This window comes from Balaenoptera musculus, chromosome 1 (assembly GCF_009873245.2).
Source record: "Balaenoptera musculus isolate JJ_BM4_2016_0621 chromosome 1, mBalMus1.pri.v3, whole genome shotgun sequence".
Lineage (NCBI taxonomy): Eukaryota > Metazoa > Chordata > Mammalia > Artiodactyla > Balaenopteridae > Balaenoptera > Balaenoptera musculus.
The window spans coordinates 13,185,559-13,206,081 of record NC_045785.1 but is presented as its reverse complement, the minus strand read 5'-3'; the positions used below and the strand labels follow the sequence as shown (position 1 = coordinate 13,206,081).

Genomic DNA, 20,523 nt, shown 5'->3' with positions numbered 1-20,523 from the left:
ACCCCAAGGGGACAGAACTCTGACCTCTAAGGTTCTTCCCAGCCTCCACAGGCCACAAGTCTAAGACTTTAAACATACTCACTGTGAGCTCTGGGCAGGGCTGGACCCCTACCCACCCCAAGCCTGCTGGGGGATCCATCCCTCCACCTGCTCCCTGCCCACCAGTGGCTCTAGGTACACATGCTCCAGAACACACACGCGCACCTACAAATTCACACCCGCCCCCTGCATGACAGCCCATTCGTGAGAGCTGGGCCCGGCATCAGCTCTCACGCCAGATGAACGGAGATGAAGCCCCTGTCTCAGCAAAAAGCACCTTCAAGAGGCGGGAGTCCCTCCTCCCCTAGGCTGCAGGGGACAAAGCCCAGCCGGTGTCCTTGGGGGGTCCAGATCGAGCTGGAGCCAGAAGTTAGGACACAGAGTGCAAGTCGTTGAGATCGAGGGGGGCCCAAAGGGCAGCCGGTACCCCGGAAGTAATAACAACAGTAACAATGATGATGGTGGAAAGGTAACAGGCATGAGTCTCTGTGCCCAGGCTCCATTCTGGGCACTTGTGTGACTGACTGCACCTGGCCTTCACAACCACCCACTGCGGTGGGGCTGAATTCATACCCATTTTACAGGTGAGGAAACTGAGGCTCCAAGAGGAGCAGCAGCAACAGGCCCGCTCTCTCACAGCAGGGACCCAATCCCGACAGCCTGACCACGCCCCAGACCATCACTCACCCATTCCATCGTCCGTTTCCTCTTGGGGGTGACCCTGGCCCACGTCCCCAGCATCTAACAAGGGACATTCCCACACCCCGACCCAGGCCTGGTCACGCTCCTGTCTCTGCTCGGAGCCGGGGGTGGGGGCGGACAGAGGGGGTCCAGGCAGCTCCGCCCAAGCACAGGATGGGCAGGGGCAGGGGTCGCCTGGCTCATGTCCCAGCACAGTGCCCACCACCTCGTAGGCACTGAATGTGTATTTGCTGAGCGAGTGAATGAATGAATGAGGCAATGAATGCTGATAAGTGGAGGCTCCTGGGGGCAGCAGACTGACTGCCACGGCCACACTGCCATGGAGTCGGATTCTCCATCTGTCACCTGGAGCTTGGACTCCAAGGCCCCCCCCAGCTCCGACAGCCCAGGACTCCAAGTGGCCTGGTGACCTTAGAATCCTCAGTCACCTCACAGCTGCTGGTTCCACAGGACCTCCAGGACTCAGCAGGTCCCCAGGTTGGTTTCTGCCTGTTTCACCCAATATTTCTGGTCCTGCCCTTCTCCAGTGAGCCAAAGCTGGGCCAGGGATGCCAGCTTTATCTGGTCTTGGTCTTAGCCAAACCCAGGCATGACGGCAAACCTGTCATATGAACACTGACAGATATCTCACCAGTATCTGCTCCGCGCCCAGAATAAGGGTGTGGATTATTCACAATCCCCATGGGGCACCAGAGGTGGGTTCTGCGGGCCCAAGGCCAGGGAGGCTGGCCCGGGAGCAGCTCCCAGCTCCAGCTTCGGGGCTGGGATGGAGTGGGGGTATCTGAGGGGTATCTGAGGCCCCACGGCTGGGTCATGGGCCAGGCTGATGATTCCAGACCCAGCCACATGCAGCCCAGATGAAAGGCGTGTGGTCCTGAGAGCCCCCCTTCCTGCCCTGGCCATCTCTGGAGGACACCACAGGAAGGGGAGGCACCAGGCCAAGGTCTCTCCCAGAGGCCTCCCTGGCCAAAGCCAAACCAAAGGCCAGAGGGTGGGCTCCCATGGACAGAGTGACCCAGACTCCCCCACCCGGCTGGCTGTGGCAGCCTCCCAGACAGCCTGCCTACGTCCACTCCACCCACCAGCCACAGTGCTCGGCCACTCCCAACACCTCCCTCCACTTCCCGTCGACCGAGACAAACCCAAGGCCCACAGGGTCCAGTCCATCGACTCCCGGACCCTGCCTGGTGCCGCTTCCCACCCCGGCTACTGTCCAGCAAGACAGCCTCCCCAGCAGACCAACCGCTCTCCTGCTTCCAGGTCTCTGCACATGCACTTCCCTCGGCAAGAACGCTGTTCCCCCAACTCTTCACTGGCCCGGCCGCTTCTCCTTCTTCAGGCCTCACCTTCAGGGTCTCACTCCTCAGAGAGGCCTTCGCCAACCAGCCCACCCCATGCACAGGGGGTCAGGCTCTCACCCGACACCCTCTTCCTCCCCTTAGGACCCTCAGCACGTTGTGTAATTGTAAGCTTCCTGCCTGTTCATTTGACTCATCTATAAATTTAACTTGTCTCCCTCTATAAACTGTGAGGGTGGGCTCACATCTGGTTTGCTGGCCACCATATCCATGGTGCATAGTAGGTGCTCAGTAAATATTAGGGGGACAAATGTTTGCAATGTGGGACAGCTAGTGGAGCATCTCAACCTCCAGGCAAGAGAGCAGGCAGCCAGCCCTGGAGGGAGGATACTTAGGTTCAGGTCTTGGCTCACCTGTGGGGCTCTAGGGAGTCTCTTCCCACCCAGAAGATGAGGGTGTGGCATCTGATGGTCCCCAATGGCTCTTTTGGTTCTGACAAACCACCAGGCTCCAATCCCAGGCTGAAAGCCAATGGTTAGACCCCATCCCCCTATGGGTTGAATTGTGTCCCCCAAAATTCAGTCATTGAAGTCTTAACCCCTAGTACCTCAGAACGTGACCTTGTTTGGCAACAGGGTTGTTGCAGATGTACTTGGTTAAGATGAGGTCATATTGGAGGAGGGTGGGCCCCTAATCCAATATGACTGGGGTTCTTACTCCAGAGGGCTATTTGGACACAGGCTCACCCAAAGAGAACACCACATGAAGATGGGGGTTATGGTGCCACAAGCCAAGGAACTACCCAAAGCTGGGAGAGAGGCCTGGAACAGATCTTTCCCCAGTGCATTCCGAGGGAGCACGGCCCTGCCGATACCTTGATCTTGAACTTCCAGCCTCCAGAATGTGAGACAATAAATTACACTGTATAAACCACTCAGTTTGTTGTACTTTCTCATGGCAGCCCCAGCAAACCGATACACCTCCTTGCCTCCTCCCAACCCGGACGCCCAAACTGATGAGTCAGGAACCAAGACGGAAAGGGCTGGAGGCAGCCAAGCTGGTGGCTGAGAAGCCAGCAGGGGCAGGGCAGGGCTCCCAGTCTCCCGTGGGAGCCAGAGGGTAAAAGTCCCCTGAGAACCCCTGGTCTAAATCTCCGAAGATCTGAGCCCATATTGAACGCACAGTCTGTCTGACGGTGAGAGGGATTTTTTCCCCCTCCCTCTACCCCCTTTAATTAAAAACTATAAATGCCTTATTGAAAGCTAATTTAAAATACCAACACAGTGCCAAGTGGCCAAAAAAAAAAATAAGCTCAGTACAAATATCCGTTTATAGCCCTGCAACAGGCTGTGATGACGCAGCAATTAGAGGCGCATGGGAGGGGGAGGGAGGCTGAGGCTTTGGCACATCAGCCATCTCTGGGGGTGCTGGGGGCAGCTCTCTGCTCTGCCCAGCCCTCGTCATCGGACTGGGAGCTGAACGAGTCACAAGGGGACAGGGGACCACAGCCCTCGTGTCCCTCCCCGAGTCTCAGCATCAGCATCCGTAAAGGGGAGGCAGTTCTCAAGGGTCGTGGCGAGAATTAAGATAATGCGCCTGCATAAGCACTTCACCCCATCCTGGCATACGGCAGCTCAAACGCTGTCAGCCTTGCCCTCCAGACGTTATTATCTGTGCCATCGATGACTTAATAAAATAATGGAGATTGAAATGCCTCACCCCACTGGGCACTCGCTGTGCCAGGTCCTATGCTTTGCCTTCACTGAATCTTTTACCCCACAGGTACCCATGAGCTGTGGGTGTTACCATTATTCCCATTTTACAAATGAGGAGACTGAGGCACAGAGGAGAAGCTGCTCACCCAGGGACACAGCTGTCATCAGGGCAGAGCGTGGACATGAAGCCAGATCTAGCTGAGCCCAGAGACCCCACTCTTACCCAGCAGAGTTTCCCGCCAATGGGCTGAGCTGCCTGTATGGTAGCGAGCACCCCGCTCCTGTGGGGATCAGGGATCGCCAATCTCCCCAGCACTTCGATTCCCCGATTTTTTTCTGAGCTGCCTCCTTGGCCTGCCTCCCACAGACGCTCTGGTACAGGATGTGGCTCTCCGTCAGGGCCCAGGGCTGCCCCCATCGCCCCCAGCCGCCCATCCTTACCACTGGTCCCGGGGTACACGACGAGGGTCCCATCCTGCAGGCCGGCAAACAGGTGGAAGGGGCTGTGTCGCAGGCAGAGCACGGGCTGCAGGCCTGGGCTCCTGCAGGTCGCCAGGCACTGGGTGCCCGTGTCCACGCTGCTGTAAACCAGGATGCTGTGGGGAGAGGTCGAGTGACTCAGCCCCCCAGGTGCCAACACCCCACGTGCCCTCCTGGTGAGAGGCTCCGAGTCCCCCCAACCAAGCTCAGCCAGCCTCCCTGCTGTGTGAACAGGCCGATGCTCGGACTTTTCCATGGGTGGCCTTTAGAGGATGGTGCCTGTGGAAAACAGGGGGCTCTGGATACAGCACAATAGAGGGGCTAAGAGAACAGTTTTCAGGGTCACACAGACCCGAGGGTGAATCCAGACGTGCCCCGTCCAGCTGACTGACCTGGACCGCTGAGCCTCAGTCCTCTCCAAAAAGCGGGGCCGTGATGCCTACCTCACGGCCATAAAAAGGAATGAAGGACCGACATGTGCTACGTGGGTGAACCTTGAAAATGTTATGGGGAGTGAGAGAAGCCAGGCACAAAAGGCCACACACTGTGCGACTCCGTTTGCCTGAAATGTGCAGAAGAGACAAATACAGAGCAATGGGAAGTGGACTACTGGCTCCCAGGGATTGGGGCAGGGAATGGGGGGTGATACAGGGTTTCTTTTGGGGGTGGTGAGAATGTTCTAGAACTATGTAGTGGTGATGGTTGCCCATCATGAATGTACTGGAAGCCACTGAATTATACGATTTAAAATGGTTAAAGTGGTGAATTTTATGTTGTTTGAATTTGATCTCATTAAAAGCAAAGAGTGTTCACCAGACCCCTGGGTTCCGTGGACCCAGACCAGGACATCACAGAGCCTTTAGTGTCTCCGAGTTGGTTCTACGTATGTTAGCTTTTAGCTCCTCACCCAGCTGCTTGTGTGGGAAACACTTCATAGTGGGGCTGCTGTGAGGCTCACAGCCCCTGGCCTGGGGAGCAGCACACAGTAGGTGCTCAGGAAACATCCTCTCTCCCCACTTCCCCCGACTCTAGGACAGGCGTGAAAAGCTTGGAGCTATGAGGAGGACATGGGGGTGTAGCCCATCTCAGGGTCTTGTTCATCACCATCTTCACCTTCCATTTAAGTGGGATGAATGTTCATCCTCCGTCCACACGGCTGGACCCTCCAGCAGGCTAAACTCTGGCGGGAGTGCCGCTTGCTGCAATGAAGTGTTGCTGACTCGCCAGCTCCGGGAGGGTCTTACTGGGGGAGCCCCCTCTGCCAGCAGGTCTCATAACCCGGGCACACCCAGGACGCCCACCTGCCCTGCAAAGCTAACTGAGGCCACAGATGGGTGGATGCTGTCAGTGACAGAGAAGGGACCTGAAGGCTTCACATGTCCCATGTCCTAGTGGACTCTCACAGCGGCCCTGCATGGAAGCATGCTAACGCCCACTTTACAGACAAGAAACTGAGGCTCAGAGCGGTTAAATGGCATGAGGAAACAGCAGGTCCAAACCCAGCTCTGTGACACTGAAGTCAGTGGCTGCCCTCGGTACCACACTACCCGGAAGGGAGCCAGCTTGCACAAAGCAGCCGCTGAAGGGTCTTGGTTAAAGTGCGAGCACCTCCTGACACTGGGCATCCCTGGTTCCCCCTTTCTGCTCTCAACCAGGCATGGAGAATGTTGGTGGGTGACAAGCCAAAGCTAGACGGACAGCCCCCGATGCACCTGCCCAGCCCTGCCCCAGGCTGTTCCCAGCCCCTCCTCCCCAGGCCCCTAACCTGCCATCCTGGAGCCCGAGGCAGACGGTGGGGTGCACTCCAGCCGAGGCGTCAGCAGCCGAGCACTTCTTGTCTCCGTCTCTGCTCTCCCCCTCCTCCGGCTCCGGAATGTACTCCATGCAGAGCACAGGGGCCACCAGCGGGAAGGACTTGACCGTGCGGGGCGCGGGCCGGTTCAGGGAGAAGATCTCGACCTGGCCCCCTGCACCCTCCTGCCCGCCCCCGACCTGGGGCAGAGACCCAGAGAGGCCATCAGGTGAGAACCATGAGAGCAGAGGCAGAGCTCAGCCCCTGCCTCCCAGGGACCCGTCCCGAACTTCTACTTGCCACTGGGGTTAGGTATCAAGAGAAACGTCCCCCCTCCTGCCCACACATATCCTGCTGTCACTGAAGGTCGCTCGGTCCCAGCTGCCAGGGCAACAAGTTAGATTCAGGACCCAAAGGAAATCAGGTAAAGAACTAAGGTGGACTAGATACCCGGTCAGCTTTCTATTTCCTTATCTCCAGGGTGAATTTCAACCAACAAATAGTGAGCATACACTCTGCTCTTTAAAATGTCCTTCTCTGTCCTGTTCACTGTTTTACCTCTGTGTCTAGCACATGGCAGGCACTCATTATATACTTGTTGGATGGATGGATGGATGGATGGATGGATGGATGGATGGATGGATGGATGGAAGGATGGATGAATGGATGGACAGAAGATTATAAGGATGGATGGATGGATGGATGGAAGGATAATGGATGGATGGAAGGATGGATGGATGGATACATCATGTGCTAGACACTGAGGAAACAGTGAAGAACAAATCACCCTCAGAAGGGACATTTGGGCTGAACTCTGAAGGGTAAGCCAGAGTTTCCCTGCCTAAGTATCTGGAGACAGGAATAAGCAAGAGGAGTTAGAGGATGACCAGAGGGGTGGTGAGGCTGGAACCTCAGGGAATCTATGGGAGGCCATAGTCTGCACCACCAGGAGCATGGGGGGTTGGGAACACCTATTTGAATCAAGGAAGGCTCTGCCAGGAACCCCAGGGGCAGAAAGGTGGGCTGGGATCTCCGTAAGAGATAGGCAGCCCTGCCTCCTGACCCCCGGAGTGAAGACCCTGCCATCCAGATACTCCACACAGCTTCCTGTTCATTTCCGTCATGGCACCAAGGCCATTTGCAAGCTCACAAATAAGTGAGCTTATTTGTCCCTTGGTTTTCTGTTGTCCCTGGTGAGGTCACACCTGCCAACTCTGAGCACAGAGCCTGGCACAGAAGTTCCCAGGAAGACCTTGCTGGTTGAAGGTGCAGAAAATGGGGGCCACAGGCAGGCAGCTTTCTCCAGCACCCACCCCGGGTGCCACCCTCCCTGCTCATGCCCTGAGGCCAGAATCCCTGGCTGGGCCTGGGGGTTACTCACCCAGAGGTAGCCCTGTGGAAGGGAGGTGCTGACAGCCGAGAAGCCCACCAGGGGACAGCTGACAGGGCTGTGGACCAGGGCCCCAAGCTGCAGAGACAGACGGCACACACAGGGTTAAATGTCGAGGTGACTGAGATGCTGACATTTGACAGCAAGACCTTGGTCTGAACCACCCTTCAGATTAAACCTGCAGATTCCTGGGTCCCCTTCAGGCCCCGAGTGAGGCCCCTGAGAGTGGAGCCAGAAAAGGGGCAGGTTCCTCTCCAGGCAGCTCCTATGCACTCGCACTTGACCATCGCTCTCCTAGAACCTTCTGGCTAAAAGGGGCCTGAATGAAACTCTGGGCCAGCAGAGGGATTTTCAAACCAGGCAACTTGCAGATAAGATTTGTTGAAAACCACTAATGCCCACCCCCCATATTTTACAAATGGGGAAAATGAGGTCCACGGAAGACACGCAATTGCCCGAGGCCACGGGGACGGTAAGTGCATCCCCTAGGGAAGCACGATGGAGGGGGATCCTCAGGTCAACAGAGCCCCTCTGCAGATGACCCCTCCAGGACCAGAGGGCTGGGTCCGCAGGCTGGGGGCTCCGTCTGTAATGGGTTGTCACTGAGAACCACCAGCTGCTTGTTCCTTGTGCATCTGCTGCCCCAAACCCCATGCCTGGTGGCTCTCTGGGGCCTGTTTCCTGAGCTAGATCTGCCCGTCTGTCTCTCCCTGTCCACATTGGCCAGGACAGCAATGTGAGGAGATGGCCTGGCCCTTTCATGGGCCTTGCTGGGAACTCCAGCCAGACTGAAGGAGAAGGAGGCTGAGTGGGGAGAGCTCCAAGGTGCCCCCAGGAGAAACGCAGCACCACTGGACCTTTTGACAGGCAGGTGCTGCCCTCTGCTGGTCCTGAAGGCCCGGCCAATCCCAGCCCTGCTGGAATATTCTAATAAAGTCTCTAATGGCCATGGGTGAGGGGACCCAAAGAGGTCACCGCATCCAGCCCCCTCACTTAGGAGTTGGCAAACTTGAAGTTTGGTGGGTGGGGGGATGTGACTGGTTCAAGGTCACACAGCAAGTTAATGGCAGAGTCGGGACTGGAATTCAGTTTCGAATCCCAGCCCAGGGCTCCTTCTGGTTGAACTCTACCCAGAGGCCAGACTGCCAGGCTGGAGACCTTGGCACTCTGGGGTACAACTTATGCCAGGCCTCCCGGGCACCCTCAGGCCCCTGTTCCCCATCCCTTTGCTTCTTGGGGGGCCACATCCAGCTGGGTGCCTGGCCCTTTCTGCCAGGCTGCTGCTCCTGTCCTGTCAGATGGGGAGGGGGCAACCGCAGCCCTGGCTCAGACGTTTCTATGGCAACTCCAGCGGGCCGGATGTCAGCCCAGTCAACAGAGCCTGGGTCCAAGATGATGGCAAAAACTCAAACGGCTCCTCGGACGGGCAAGGCCCTGGACCCAGAAGTCCTGTCCATGCCAGGAAGCCGACTCCCCAAAATCAAGGTGCCCCATAAAGAGCAGAGGAGAGCACAGGCTGTAGAAAGGAGGCCAGCTTTGGATGCAGCCAGCGGGCTCCAGTCCCAGCTCGGCTGCTACCAGCTGGGTGACCCCACAAACCCGTTCTTCATGGTCATGGGGACCCTGACATCTTGTCAGGATGGCCTTGGGGACTAGAGATGGTAGACGTGAAGCCCGGCAGCGGCCACTGCTTACGAGGACTTCCTGTGGGATGTGTGAGTACTCAATAAGCAGTAACACTCTGTCGGCAGAACAACACTATGGGGGAGGGGCTATTCCACAAGAGCCACTGTGACACACAGTTAGGAGACAGGGACCCACGAACAGCAATTCTGGCGGATGGAGGGTGACAGCCAGGACAGAGCCCACTTAGCTAGTGTACTGAGGCCTAGGCAAGCCTGCAGACAAGACCCTCTGCAGCTCTGGGCTGCAGCCCCCAGGCCCCCAAGACGCTTGCGTGTTAAAGCTCCCCAGAGTGGGCAGTACCCCACCCCCTCCCCAAGGCCCTGTCCCCAGCCAGGCCTCTAACTGGACCTCAGCCCAAGGGAGAATGGGTTTGCACTGAGCCCTCCCCTTCCCACCCCCCTTGCCCGCCAGGGAGAGGCTTACACCTTGGACGGAGCCCAGGTTCAAGAAGAACCTCCCAACACCTGACAGTCAGGCTATCGGAAACCCCCCAAAACAGACACCAGTGACTTTTCCTTCCTGGGGACCAAAATGTCCTCAAATATTCGCTTCCAATTCTTGAACTCCGAAGGCACGGCACACAGCAGACAATAAGCATTTGACAAGAATCATATCATTTAACCCTCACTATAACCCAATCAGGGAGGCACCACGGTCACCCCAGTTTATGCACTGAAGACACAGCTGTGACATCAAGAGCCGAAGTAGCATTCCTGATGTCACACAGCTGGGACATGCAGAGCTGGGATTCAAACCCAGGGCAGGGTGGCTCCCGTGGCTGCTCTTTCCCTCCCCCAAGCAATTCCCTGATGAGTCTGAAGGCCATGGTGCAGCCCAGCATGGGGACCGGCCATCCTCAGCACTGAGAGGAGAGATGTTCTTTCCTTCAGCCCCAGCATCCCTGTTCCCTTGAGGGAAAGAACCCAACACACCCCCCCATCTGGCTGGCAGTACAAGAGGTCTGAGCTCGTCTACACTGGGAGAGGGGCTGGGATAACAAGCCTTTCCGGGAGAACAGGCTCGGCTGCAGCTCTCGTTAGGCCAGCCGCGGAGCCCGCGTCCTGGGCCCCCGGGACTGGGCCTGGGGCGAGGCGTAGGCAGGGGCCCACACGCTCACATCTGTTCGCGGTAATTGGACAAGGCCCTAATCCACCTGCTGCCAGCACAGAGCCGATGGGCACATGTGTCCGGTCCGGGGTGGGAGGCAGGTACAAGCAGAGGGCACGGTGTCTTGGGGCCCAGCAAACGGGGACATGCAGGCTCTGATAAGTCCCTCGGGAGCTCCACGGGCCCGTCCCTCGCGGGGATTCCCTTGCAGCTCCCTTGGATCACTCGGGGTCGGGGTGGGGGGCGGTGCTCCTCAGGAGAGGTGGGGCAGGGGGCCGGGAGGAGGCTGAGAATGCTTCCAGCCCACACGGCCCTAGCCCCACGAGATTCACATGAGGTCAGGCCCAAGTCCCCCCCAGGGAGAGGAGGCAGATGGCTGCCCGCTCAGGTGGGCATTTCTTTCAGGGAGGCCCCGGAGGCAGCGGCCTGTCTGTGACCCCACCACCCCGTGTGGCCCATCAGGGCACGGGCCCGCGTCCTGTATTCCCCAGAGGCCCAAGGCCCCGGGGGGAGACGGGACAATCCCTTCCCCACCGCAGAAGTCCTTCTCCACGGGATGCGCTAGGGCCAGGAGAGCCGCAGGCAGGGGGGGACCTGAACTGTCCCCACCCCGAGGCCCACAGGCAACCCCCAGGAGGTAAGAGCCTCCCGTTATCAATAAATAAGGACTGAAGCCCTACAAAGGCCGGGAATGTTTGGTGGGGGGATCGTGCTGGGGCACATGCCAGCCAAGCCCCAGGGAGAGGCGGGAAGGAGCAGGATAGGGCCGGGGTCAAGAAAACCCTCCCTGCCCAGCGGGCAAGTTATCACTCCTGAATCCCTTCTCTCAGCCGCAAGGGCTAGCAGCCCCTCCTCTGAGGGCAGCTGCGGGGATCAGAGTTCATCGCTGGGAAATGCCCAGGACGGAGCCTGGCACAGATGCCTCTGGGAAGGGCCTGACCCCAAGTTGTCAAGACTAAAGGACCTTAAGTCATATCGCTGTTGCTGTTATTGTTGTTGTTTTTATTACGGCCACTGTCTACTGAGCACCAGCTACCAGTCAAGCTCAGTGCTGGGAACCTGACCCAGTCTCTCTCATTGAATCCCTAAATCAGGCTGTGGAACAGGAAACAGCAGCCCACCCCGTTGACACCAGCTTTCGGGAGCACAAGCCAAATACTCAGCTCATCCATCCTCTCCTTCACCCTCAGCCCCCGTCTAATCTCTCACCAGTTCAGCCACTCCTACCCCAGAGCACTGCCCCAGTGTTTCCCCACCAGGGCCGGGACCAGGGTGAGGAGAGCGGGGCACTCATCCCAGGGGCACATCTTCAGGGGGGCCCAAACACTCAGAGACATATTTTAACACAATCAAGAAAATATTTTAACATAATTTGTTTACAATAAAAATGCAAAAAAAAAAAATCCATAGTGAAGAGTTACTAAGAGTTTAAATAAAGACAGAACCTGACCCTGCCTCACCCTAAGGCTGGCTCTTTATTTACCAAAAAAAGCAGGCAAACCAAGGCCACAGTTTGCCGGTCTGATTTTTTTTTAAGTATTGTGTGAAAATATCACTTATTTTGACCATGAGTGCCTCACTCGTCTCGCGCTAGTCTACCCTGGCCTCCCCCCTGGCCTCCTCCCTGGCCTCCACCTGCACCAAGTGCCACCCCATCTCAGCAGGACCCCAGCGCCAAGCTCTGCTCCGGTCTCTTGGTCTCCAGTCCTGCTCCCTCCGTGTCCACGGTTCACTCCCACGCAAAAGCCAGAAGGCTCAGATGATCCTTCCAAAGTGTAAACCAGATCGTGCCAGTCCCCTGCTTGGAGCCATGCTTGGCTTTTCGCTGCCAAGAATGAAAGCCAAACCTGACCCAGCCTATGAGTCCGGCGTGGCCCAGCTCACCCACCATTGGGCTCCCCTTCCAGCTCACGGAGCTACAGCCATGCCAGCTGCCCCAACTGCTCCTATCATGGGCTTCTGTGTCAGTCTGTCTTGTCTTGTCAATATTTGAAATATTCTCCCCCTGGGCCCTCAAGGGGTTGGATCCTCCTTGCCATGCGGCGCTCACTTTAAATGCCACCTCCTCTGAGAGGCCCTCTCTGACCCCCTAACTACGTGGCTCCATCTCTGTATCTATTATATCGGATTTATTTTCTTTATAACACACAACACTCTTTTCTATTTGCTTTTGTTTGCCGGGGCAGGGGAGTGGGGGTGGTATTATCCGTCTCTCCTCTAGATTGAAAGCCACATGTAGGCAGGAACCTTGTATGTTTTGGTCACCACCATATTCCCAGTGTCCAGCACAGAGGCTGGCACACAGTAGGTCCTCAAAAATTATATGCAGAACGGATGAATGAATGAATTGGCATCTCAAGGGTATTTTAGCTGTTTAGAGCCCCTATCTACAGCCCGGTTTGTCTCTTGGGGATTCACCTGGGCCTAGGTCCCCTCCCTGGAGCTCAGATGACCTCATCTCCTTGGGAGAGGGATGGGCAGTAACTACTCCAGATGGAGGGGTGAGCTCAGCTGGGACATCGGGGACAGATGACATTGGAAGTGAACATCCTTGTCGTTACAACCTGGGGCGCTGAAGGCAGCAAGGTTCCAATTCCTACAACTCATCCTTACCGGCGGTGTTGTTTTTTTTAGAAAAATCACATCACCTGTCTGAGCCTTAGCTTCCTTACCTGTGAAACAGATCTAGAAACATCTATTCATGGGGTTCTTATAAATATTAAAACAAGACAGTGACAGCAAAGCACCAAGGGGCATGATGGCTGTGGAGCCAAAGCCGGCTGCCCCACGGCAGCATCATAAAGGGTGAAACCCACAAAGTCTGGCACGGCCAGGTGGGCCTATTACAGTCTATCTTCTGAGCTGGAGTCACGCCATCAACTGATGAGATCATTGCTTTTTGTTAGCTCAAAATGATGGAATTTTCTGTTCAGTGACCCACAGAGGGCATCTGCCCCCTTATTTGGGGGGGAAAAGCTGACTCTGAGAATAACAAAAAGCCTCGATCAACTCCGTCAGCAAGAGGTCTAGAAGCTGAAGCTGGAAGCCAGGCCTCCCCTGCTGTGGGCACCACCCGGAAACTCTGGTTGTCCCAGGAGCCACATTCGTGGTGGGCTCAGCAAGATGCGTGCCACTCACCTGCAGGCTGAGGCCCCGGGAAGAGAAGGCGGGGATGCAGCAGGCCAGGATTGGGCACCAGAATGGGGCTTTGCTCTTCTTGTCCTCGTCCGGACACAGCCAGCCTGGCTGGTTCTCCTCCCCTGCGGCAAGAGGAAGGAGGTGGGAGGAGCTGGTCAGAGACCGAGGACCAAGCGGACTGTGAGGGGCCCTGAAAGCCCAGGAAGCCACCGCGGGCCCCAGAGGCCTGGCCCGCATGCCCCACGGACCCAGCCAGCCGCTCCCCCAGCCCCACGCCTGCCCAGTGAGATGAAATCCAGCCTCATTCCACGGTCACAGCCATGGGTCCCAGGCTGGGAGTTGGGAAACCTAAGGCTTCAGTCCCAGCTTGCCCACCTTCTCCCTGAGCAACTTTGTGCAAATCCGCCCAACTCTCTGAGCCTCGATTTCTTCAGCTATGAAACAGGGACGATGAAAATGCCTTCATCCTGCAGTTGCTGCGAGGATCCAGTGAAACAGCACATGGGACAGGGTTTCAAAAAGCATTAAGACACTGGGCACAGGCCAGGCCCCTGCTGCCTTGACCTCACCTTCTAGAGGTGGGAGGCGGCCAAAACAAGTAGGCGGACAAGAGGTTTTTGGATTATGACAGTGCAGCCATGACACTTTTATACCTGTGATGACGATGGTCAAGAGGAAGACTCTCTCTCCTGCTCCCTTTAAGACCTACCCTGAAACCTAGGAGGTCACCTGCCTCCAGGTCCCCCAGTCCAGCTGGCATCAAAGCCCCTGGCAGCCTGTTAGAAGTGCACATGCTGGGCTTTCCTGGTGGCACAGTGGTTAAGAATCTGCCTGCCAATGCAGGGGACACGGGTTGGAGCCCTGATCCGGGAAGATCCCACATGCCGTGGAGCTACTAAGCCCGTGCACCACAACTACTGAGCCTGCGCTCCAGAGCCCACGAGCCACAACAACTGAAACCCGCATGCCTAGAGCCCATGTTCTGCAACAAGAGAAGCCACCGTGATGAGAAGCCCGCGCACCGCAACGAAGAGTAGCCCCCACTCGCCGCAACTAGAGAAAGCCTGTGCACAGCAACAGACCCAATGCAGCCAAAAATAATAAATTTATAGATTAAAAAAAAAAAAGGAAGTGCACATGCTCAGGCCCAAGCCTGGACCCTGGATCCTCACCTGGAGACTGTTGCGCTCAAGAGCATCTGCTCAACCACATTCTCTGTGGCGTCTCCTTCACGTGGGTCTGGGCTCCCTCACACGCCACCACCTCCAAGAAGTCCTCCCTGACCACGCTGGCTACAATGGCCCCCTTCTCTCAGAAACCACACTAAACACCCTGTCTTACTTCCCATACAGCTCTCACAATCAAAAATCATGTTTTCTGTTTCCTTGCTTCCGGTCTGTCTCCGTAAGTCTCTAGAATGTAAGTTCAAAGCAGCAGGGATCTGGGCTGTCTTGTCCGCCACTATCTCTCTGGCACCCAGCACGCTGCCCGCACATAGTAAGTGCTCAGCGAACATGGGTTGAAAGAATGAATGAGTGAGCAAGTGAGTAAACCGCCATCTCTCCTGAGGAACTCTCCCTGCTGAGGAGCCCATGTTCTTTACACTCCATCTGATGGCTGCCCTCCAGGGATCCCATGACGGCAGGGGCAGGGCGCAGCTCAGACACGCCCAGCATGTGTCCAGGCGTCAGGCACACCCTGAGTGCTTTACATATGCTCCCTGGCTAGTTTGCACAATAACCAAGCACAGTCAGAATAACAATTTTCACCTTACAAATGATGAGACTGACAAGTAAGTAAGTTGACCAAGTCACGTGCATGGCTAGGTGGCAGAGCCCACACGCGGACCGAGGTCTGTCTGACTGACAGGCTGAGTTCTTTGCACTAAACCAGGCAATCTTCCAGCAATCAGACCCCCAGTGACACCCCTGGGCATGAATGACCCTGGACATGGTGACACTAGACAATGAGGAGGTACTCTGCCCCGAAGAGCCAGAGGCACTGGACAGGGCACCCCAGGTGAGAGGGGCCACTTAACGCAATGACATCAAGATGAGGGGGTGCCTAGAGCTTTGGAGATGGGAGGAGAGGTCACCAACCAAAGGGTCTGACAGCAGCCCTCCCCCCCCCACCACAAACATCTACTCAGCTACAAGGAGGGAGGGTTGGCTCAGCCCAAGGGTGCCCCGCGGCCACATGGGGACCTCCTGACCAGTCTTTCTGCGCTCACTACTGCCCCCTACAGTTGGTCCTCCCCACAGCAGCCAGAGCCATCCTGCTAAACTTCCCCTGGACCTCGTTGTTCCCCTGCTTAAAAATGCCTACTGAGTCCCCGACCAGTTGGAATAAAATCCAAACTCTTCCACAAGAGCTGCAAGGACCCTCTTTCCCTCTCAGCCTCATCCCTCGGCTGCAGGCTCCACCGTGCTATGCTTTCCTCAGCAACTTAAACGGGACGAGCCCGGAAAGCTCCCTCTGCCTGGAAGGCTGCACTCAGCTCTCTCCAGGGCTGGCTCCACTCCTCTGCGAGGCTTAGGTTACACCTCCACCTTCTCGGAAAGGCCTTAACTGACCATCACCCCATCTGCCACCTCCATCACTTTCTGTCTCAGCCCCTATTGGTGTGTGTAATGGCCCTGAGCACAATTTCCAGCTCTTTTACTGGCTTGTCTCTTTTTTCCTCCGTGTGTGTGTGTGTGTGTGCGCACGTGCGTGTGCGAGTACACGTGTATATGTGCGTGCATGCGTGTGCACATGTGAGTGTTTCATTGTGTATGTGTGCCCAGAGGCTCCCCTACAACGCCCATGTTCCATGAAGGCTGAAACCTTCCACACCATCTCCTTCTGTACCCTCCAACCCCCTCACATGGCACTGGACACACAGCAGACCATCAACACCCTTGTGTGGCATGAACAAAAGTCTCTTCCTGGAGCCTCATTTTCCGGATTTGTCAAACCGGAATGATGGCCACCAAGAGCAGTCACCACCCCCAACCCCCAGCCAGCACAGAGCAAGCACTGGAGAAATATGGTCAACTGGGGAGGGGAAACAGGAGGAACCAATCCAAGGGTACAAAGCTTTGTTTTTACAAGATGAGTAAATCCTAGAGATCATCTGTACAGCCTATAGCTAACAATTCTGTATGACGTGCTTAAAGACTGGCTAAGAGGATAGATCTTATGTTAAGCGTTCTTATCACACACACAAAAAATAACAATAATAAGGAAGAGGGCAGGAGGGAACTTTTCAGAGGATGGGTTTGCTTATGGCGTAGACTGTGGTGATGGAGTTCACAGGGGTATGATTACCTCCAAACCCATCAAGTTGTATGCTTGAAATATGGATACCTCTTTGTATGTCAATCACACCGCAATAAAGGGGCTTTAAAAATGCTATTGCCACCAGAGAAAGGTGATGTCTGCGTGTAGGTCACAGCAAGAGGAGCCGGAATGAGCGGGCAAGTGCGGAGGCTCTTTGAGAAGATGAAGACATTCGCAAATGTCAGAAATTATTATGTGAACAGCTGGCTCCGACAGAGGCTCCCGTGCCTGCCCCACCCCCTCAAGCAGTGGAGGCGCTGGACAGGGAGCTCACTCCCTAAACAGGCCAGAGGCGACCCCGGCGTCAGGCCCTCTGCCCCACTGAGCCCTGGAGACAGAGTCGCATGAAACCTGGTTCCCGCCACCGAGGAGGAGAGGCCATCAAGGAAAGGACAACAGTGGCACAGGATGGGCATCACCGAAACAGAACGACTATGCGCACCGCACTTCACAGTTTACGAAGCTCTGTCCCGCACGTCATCCCACAGCCACCAGGGGAAGTCGGAGTTCCCATCCCCGTCTACACTGGGGAAACGGAGGTCAGGGAGTCAAAGACAGGGTGCAGGAGCCAAGGAACTAACCTCTGGGGCACCTTGCACAGCGCCCGCGGCCCTGCCGTGACAGCCGAGACAGCCCGCCCGCCCTGGGGGACACCACCTCTCCTTGGCAGGAGCTCACATCACAGCCACCGCGCTGCCTCTTGGACAAGGCTCCGGGCAGTGAACAAAGATGATCGAGATTGGAGAGTCTGGCCCTGCTCTCAAGGAGCTTACAGTCACGCAGACCCTCGCCTCCCCAGGGGCAGGAGCCCGAGACAGCAGTCAAGCCCACCTGCTCGCCTGGAGCTCAGCGGGTGGACGTAAGCCCCCATGCCCACCCGTCACCACGTCGCCCCGAGCTCACCCCTCTCCTCCCGCCACGCACCCACAGCCCATCAAGTCCTGGCAATTTATCACTATGCATCCCTTTAATGATCTGACCTTCTCGTTTCAGATGGTGCCTTCCCTGCCTGCGACTGGGAACGTTAAAAGAAACTGGAGTTGTTGTTCCCCATCTGCCACTGCCATTGTTCCCGTCACAAAACCGGAGCGGCTGAGACCAAATTAGAAGGCTGTTACCACTGGAAATTGAAAGCCCGCTTGGGATAAGTGACATTAAGAACAGGCACCAAGGGCAAAGCTGCGATTTCCAACTGACGTTAAGGGGGGGCTTATTTAGCATCCAGCTCTGTTTGCCAGCGCCCACCGAACTTGAGAGCCGTCCAGGGGGCAGTGGGAGCAGCTCCAGGGCCGGAGCCCATGTTCCCGCTCGCTCTTCCCACCCCCTGAGCCCTCGGGACCACCCGCTGGCCGCAGGAAGCCGACTCTGCCAGAAGGGCCCTGGAGGGTACAGAGCCGGACACTTAACCTCTCCTAGCCTGTGGCCTCTTCTGGAAAATGGGGGAAATAGTCCCAACCATTTGGAGTTGCTGTGAGCACTGGAAAGACTATATTTAATACCAGACACTCAAGAAATAGTACCCATTATGATCGCTGTGCTCATGGTTAAAAAGCTGCCTATTACTATGCCTGAGGTCAGACCACCCACCGCCACTGGGCTGAGCCCACCGCCTGCACTGGCCCTGCCCTGCTTCTCCAGCCCCACCTGCCTCCCAAACTCCTCCTGAGTCCCAGCACCATGCCCTTCCTGTCACTGCTGCCCCAGCGGACAGTTTGGACTGCCCTTCTCTTCCTTCTTAAATCCAAGGCCCGTCTCACACCTCCCAGCACCGCGGAGATGCTACTGGCCGTGGCCACAGACATCAGGGCTGCTGGGACGTCAGCATGCATCTTATCCTGCAGAGAGAGACGCTGGGGTCCAGGGAGGCCAGGCAGTGGCCATGATCACCCAGCTGGGGTAAAACCCAAGTCAGGCTCCTGGGCCAGTACCCTCAGTCCCCCTCCTGGAGGGCAGACCTACCACTTCCGGCCAAGGGCTTGGGCAGGTCCCTGGCTCTGGGACGGTTGAGGGCTAATGGAGACGAGAGATGAGGGTTAGAACACGCTCGGCACGCAGCCTGGGCCACGCTCAGGACTCTGTAACCGAATCCGTCATAAGGTGGTGCGTCGGTATTACTGTGAGGAATGAAGGCTGGAAAACTAACCAAGTCACAGGCAGTGGGGAGAGCCCGCCAGGCCATGCCCAGCGAGGACCTGTCCCTGGGAGCATGGGATTAGCCTGGGGCCTGCCCAGCCCAGGTCCTCCAGGGGTGGGAACCAGGAGGGCCATGGGGGGAAGAGGCTGCAGGGGTCCCTGGGCCAGGGATGCAGCACTTAGAGCTGTAAGGGTTGGGGGAGACACAGGAAGGGAGAGCTGGAAGCCCCAATCTCCCCTTTCCCCACCCCCCACCCCTGGGGCCTCCTATCTGCATCTCTTTTCTGGAGCCTTAATGAACAGAGACTAATTGGCAGAGAGAGGGGGAGGGCATCCTGGCACATGACTAAATGTCATGTGACCCCAGGCCTGTCACTTCCCCACTGTGAGATGCAGACACCCCTTTCCTAGGAGCTTCTCCGGTGTGCCAGGCGCCTTCCAGGCACCATCTCCCCTTATGCTCACATGATACCCTATGAATATCCCCATTTTCTGATGGGGAATCCAAGGCATGCAGAGGTGAAATCGTTTGCCCAAGATCACGGAGCTGGCAAGCGGCAGAACCGGGAACTGCACCCACGCTGTCTGGCTCCCTTTCACGCAGTGCTAAGATCCCGAAATGCAACAGGGAAAAGGCCCATGGAACTCTAGGCCAAGTTACTGAGGAAGCCTGCCTTTCTCAGGCCGCACAGCACAGCAGTGGCCACACTGGGATGTAAACTGGGTCCCCAGATTCCCCAGGACCCCTGCCCTTCCAAGGGACAGAACTGCCCCCCCCCCATCTCGGATCCCAGGCACCCCCCAACTCCAGCCCACTCTTTCCCAATCTTTAGTGGATTATGATCTCGGCACGCTGGATTCAGGGAGAGAGAAAGATGCAGAAAAAAAAAAAATTAAAGGAATAACATCCTTTGTGAATAAATGTTTTTAACGGTTCTATTTCTAACGGGCTTGTATTATTTTCCTCAGCACCAGGCACTGCAGATAAAAAAACTGGCAAAATAAAAGAAACAAATTATTCAAGCCCCAGGGGAACCCAGGCATTCAAATAAGATTTCAAATGACTCTCTTTCCATTAAAAGTTTTGCTGCAGTGAAGCCATGTGGAGATAAGGCAGCCGAGCGTCTTCACAGGCCGCCAAGAACAGAGATGCTCACATCAGTCGGCTCCTCTCCCACCAACGCCAAGGCCCACTCGGCAAAGCATCTGGGCTTCAAACGGGAGATGCACCTGCCTTTAGCAGGTGTACAAACAGGGCTCAGGAGCTTGCCCTAGACGCACTGCTCCACGGGAAGGGGAGAGAGCGGAGCGGGTGGCCCGAGGCCCAACAGGCAGGCCACCGTAACCTTTCCTCGGCTGGAATCTCCGAAGCCCTCTGCCAGGGCCGGGGCAGCCTCTGCCTGAAACCCTTCCTCCACCCTCCGCAGGCCTCCTGGTCGCCCAGAAACACCCAGCGGAGGCCTGTGCGATGTCAGCGCCAGATCCAAGAAGGGGCTGGCTGAGCAGAAGTCTCTGATGCCGGCTCCTCCAAAGCCACAACCTCTTCCCCGTTTCCCTCCCCAGTCTCCACATGCCTCTCTCCGAGTAGCAGCCAGAATGATCCACTTAAATAGAAATCAGTTCACGCCGTTGTCCGGTTCTCCCAGCTCTGCGACCCACGGCCCCCACGCGTCAAGAAAGAGTTCCATGCACCTCACCCTGGCTTTCTGGAAAACCTGCTCC

The 20,523-nt window shown here is 56.5% G+C and overlaps 1 protein-coding gene across 19 annotated transcripts in view; it reads right to left on the bottom strand.

The window, feature by feature from the left end:
- The window catches only part of ARHGEF10L (Rho guanine nucleotide exchange factor 10 like), a 158,906-nt gene that overhangs the window by 31,097 nt on the left and 107,286 nt on the right, over window positions 1–20,523 (bottom strand). For all 19 annotated transcript variants that reach the window (XM_036853931.1, XM_036854003.1, XM_036854025.1 and 16 more), the window contains 4 exons: window positions 13,348–13,469; window positions 7,408–7,494; window positions 6,000–6,226; window positions 4,196–4,350 (listed from right to left, as the gene is read on the bottom strand). In XM_036853931.1, the coding sequence (XP_036709826.1) occupies window positions 4,196–4,350; window positions 6,000–6,226; window positions 7,408–7,494; window positions 13,348–13,469 (591 nt within the window). The remainder of the gene's footprint in view (window positions 1–4,195; window positions 4,351–5,999; window positions 6,227–7,407; window positions 7,495–13,347; window positions 13,470–20,523) is intronic.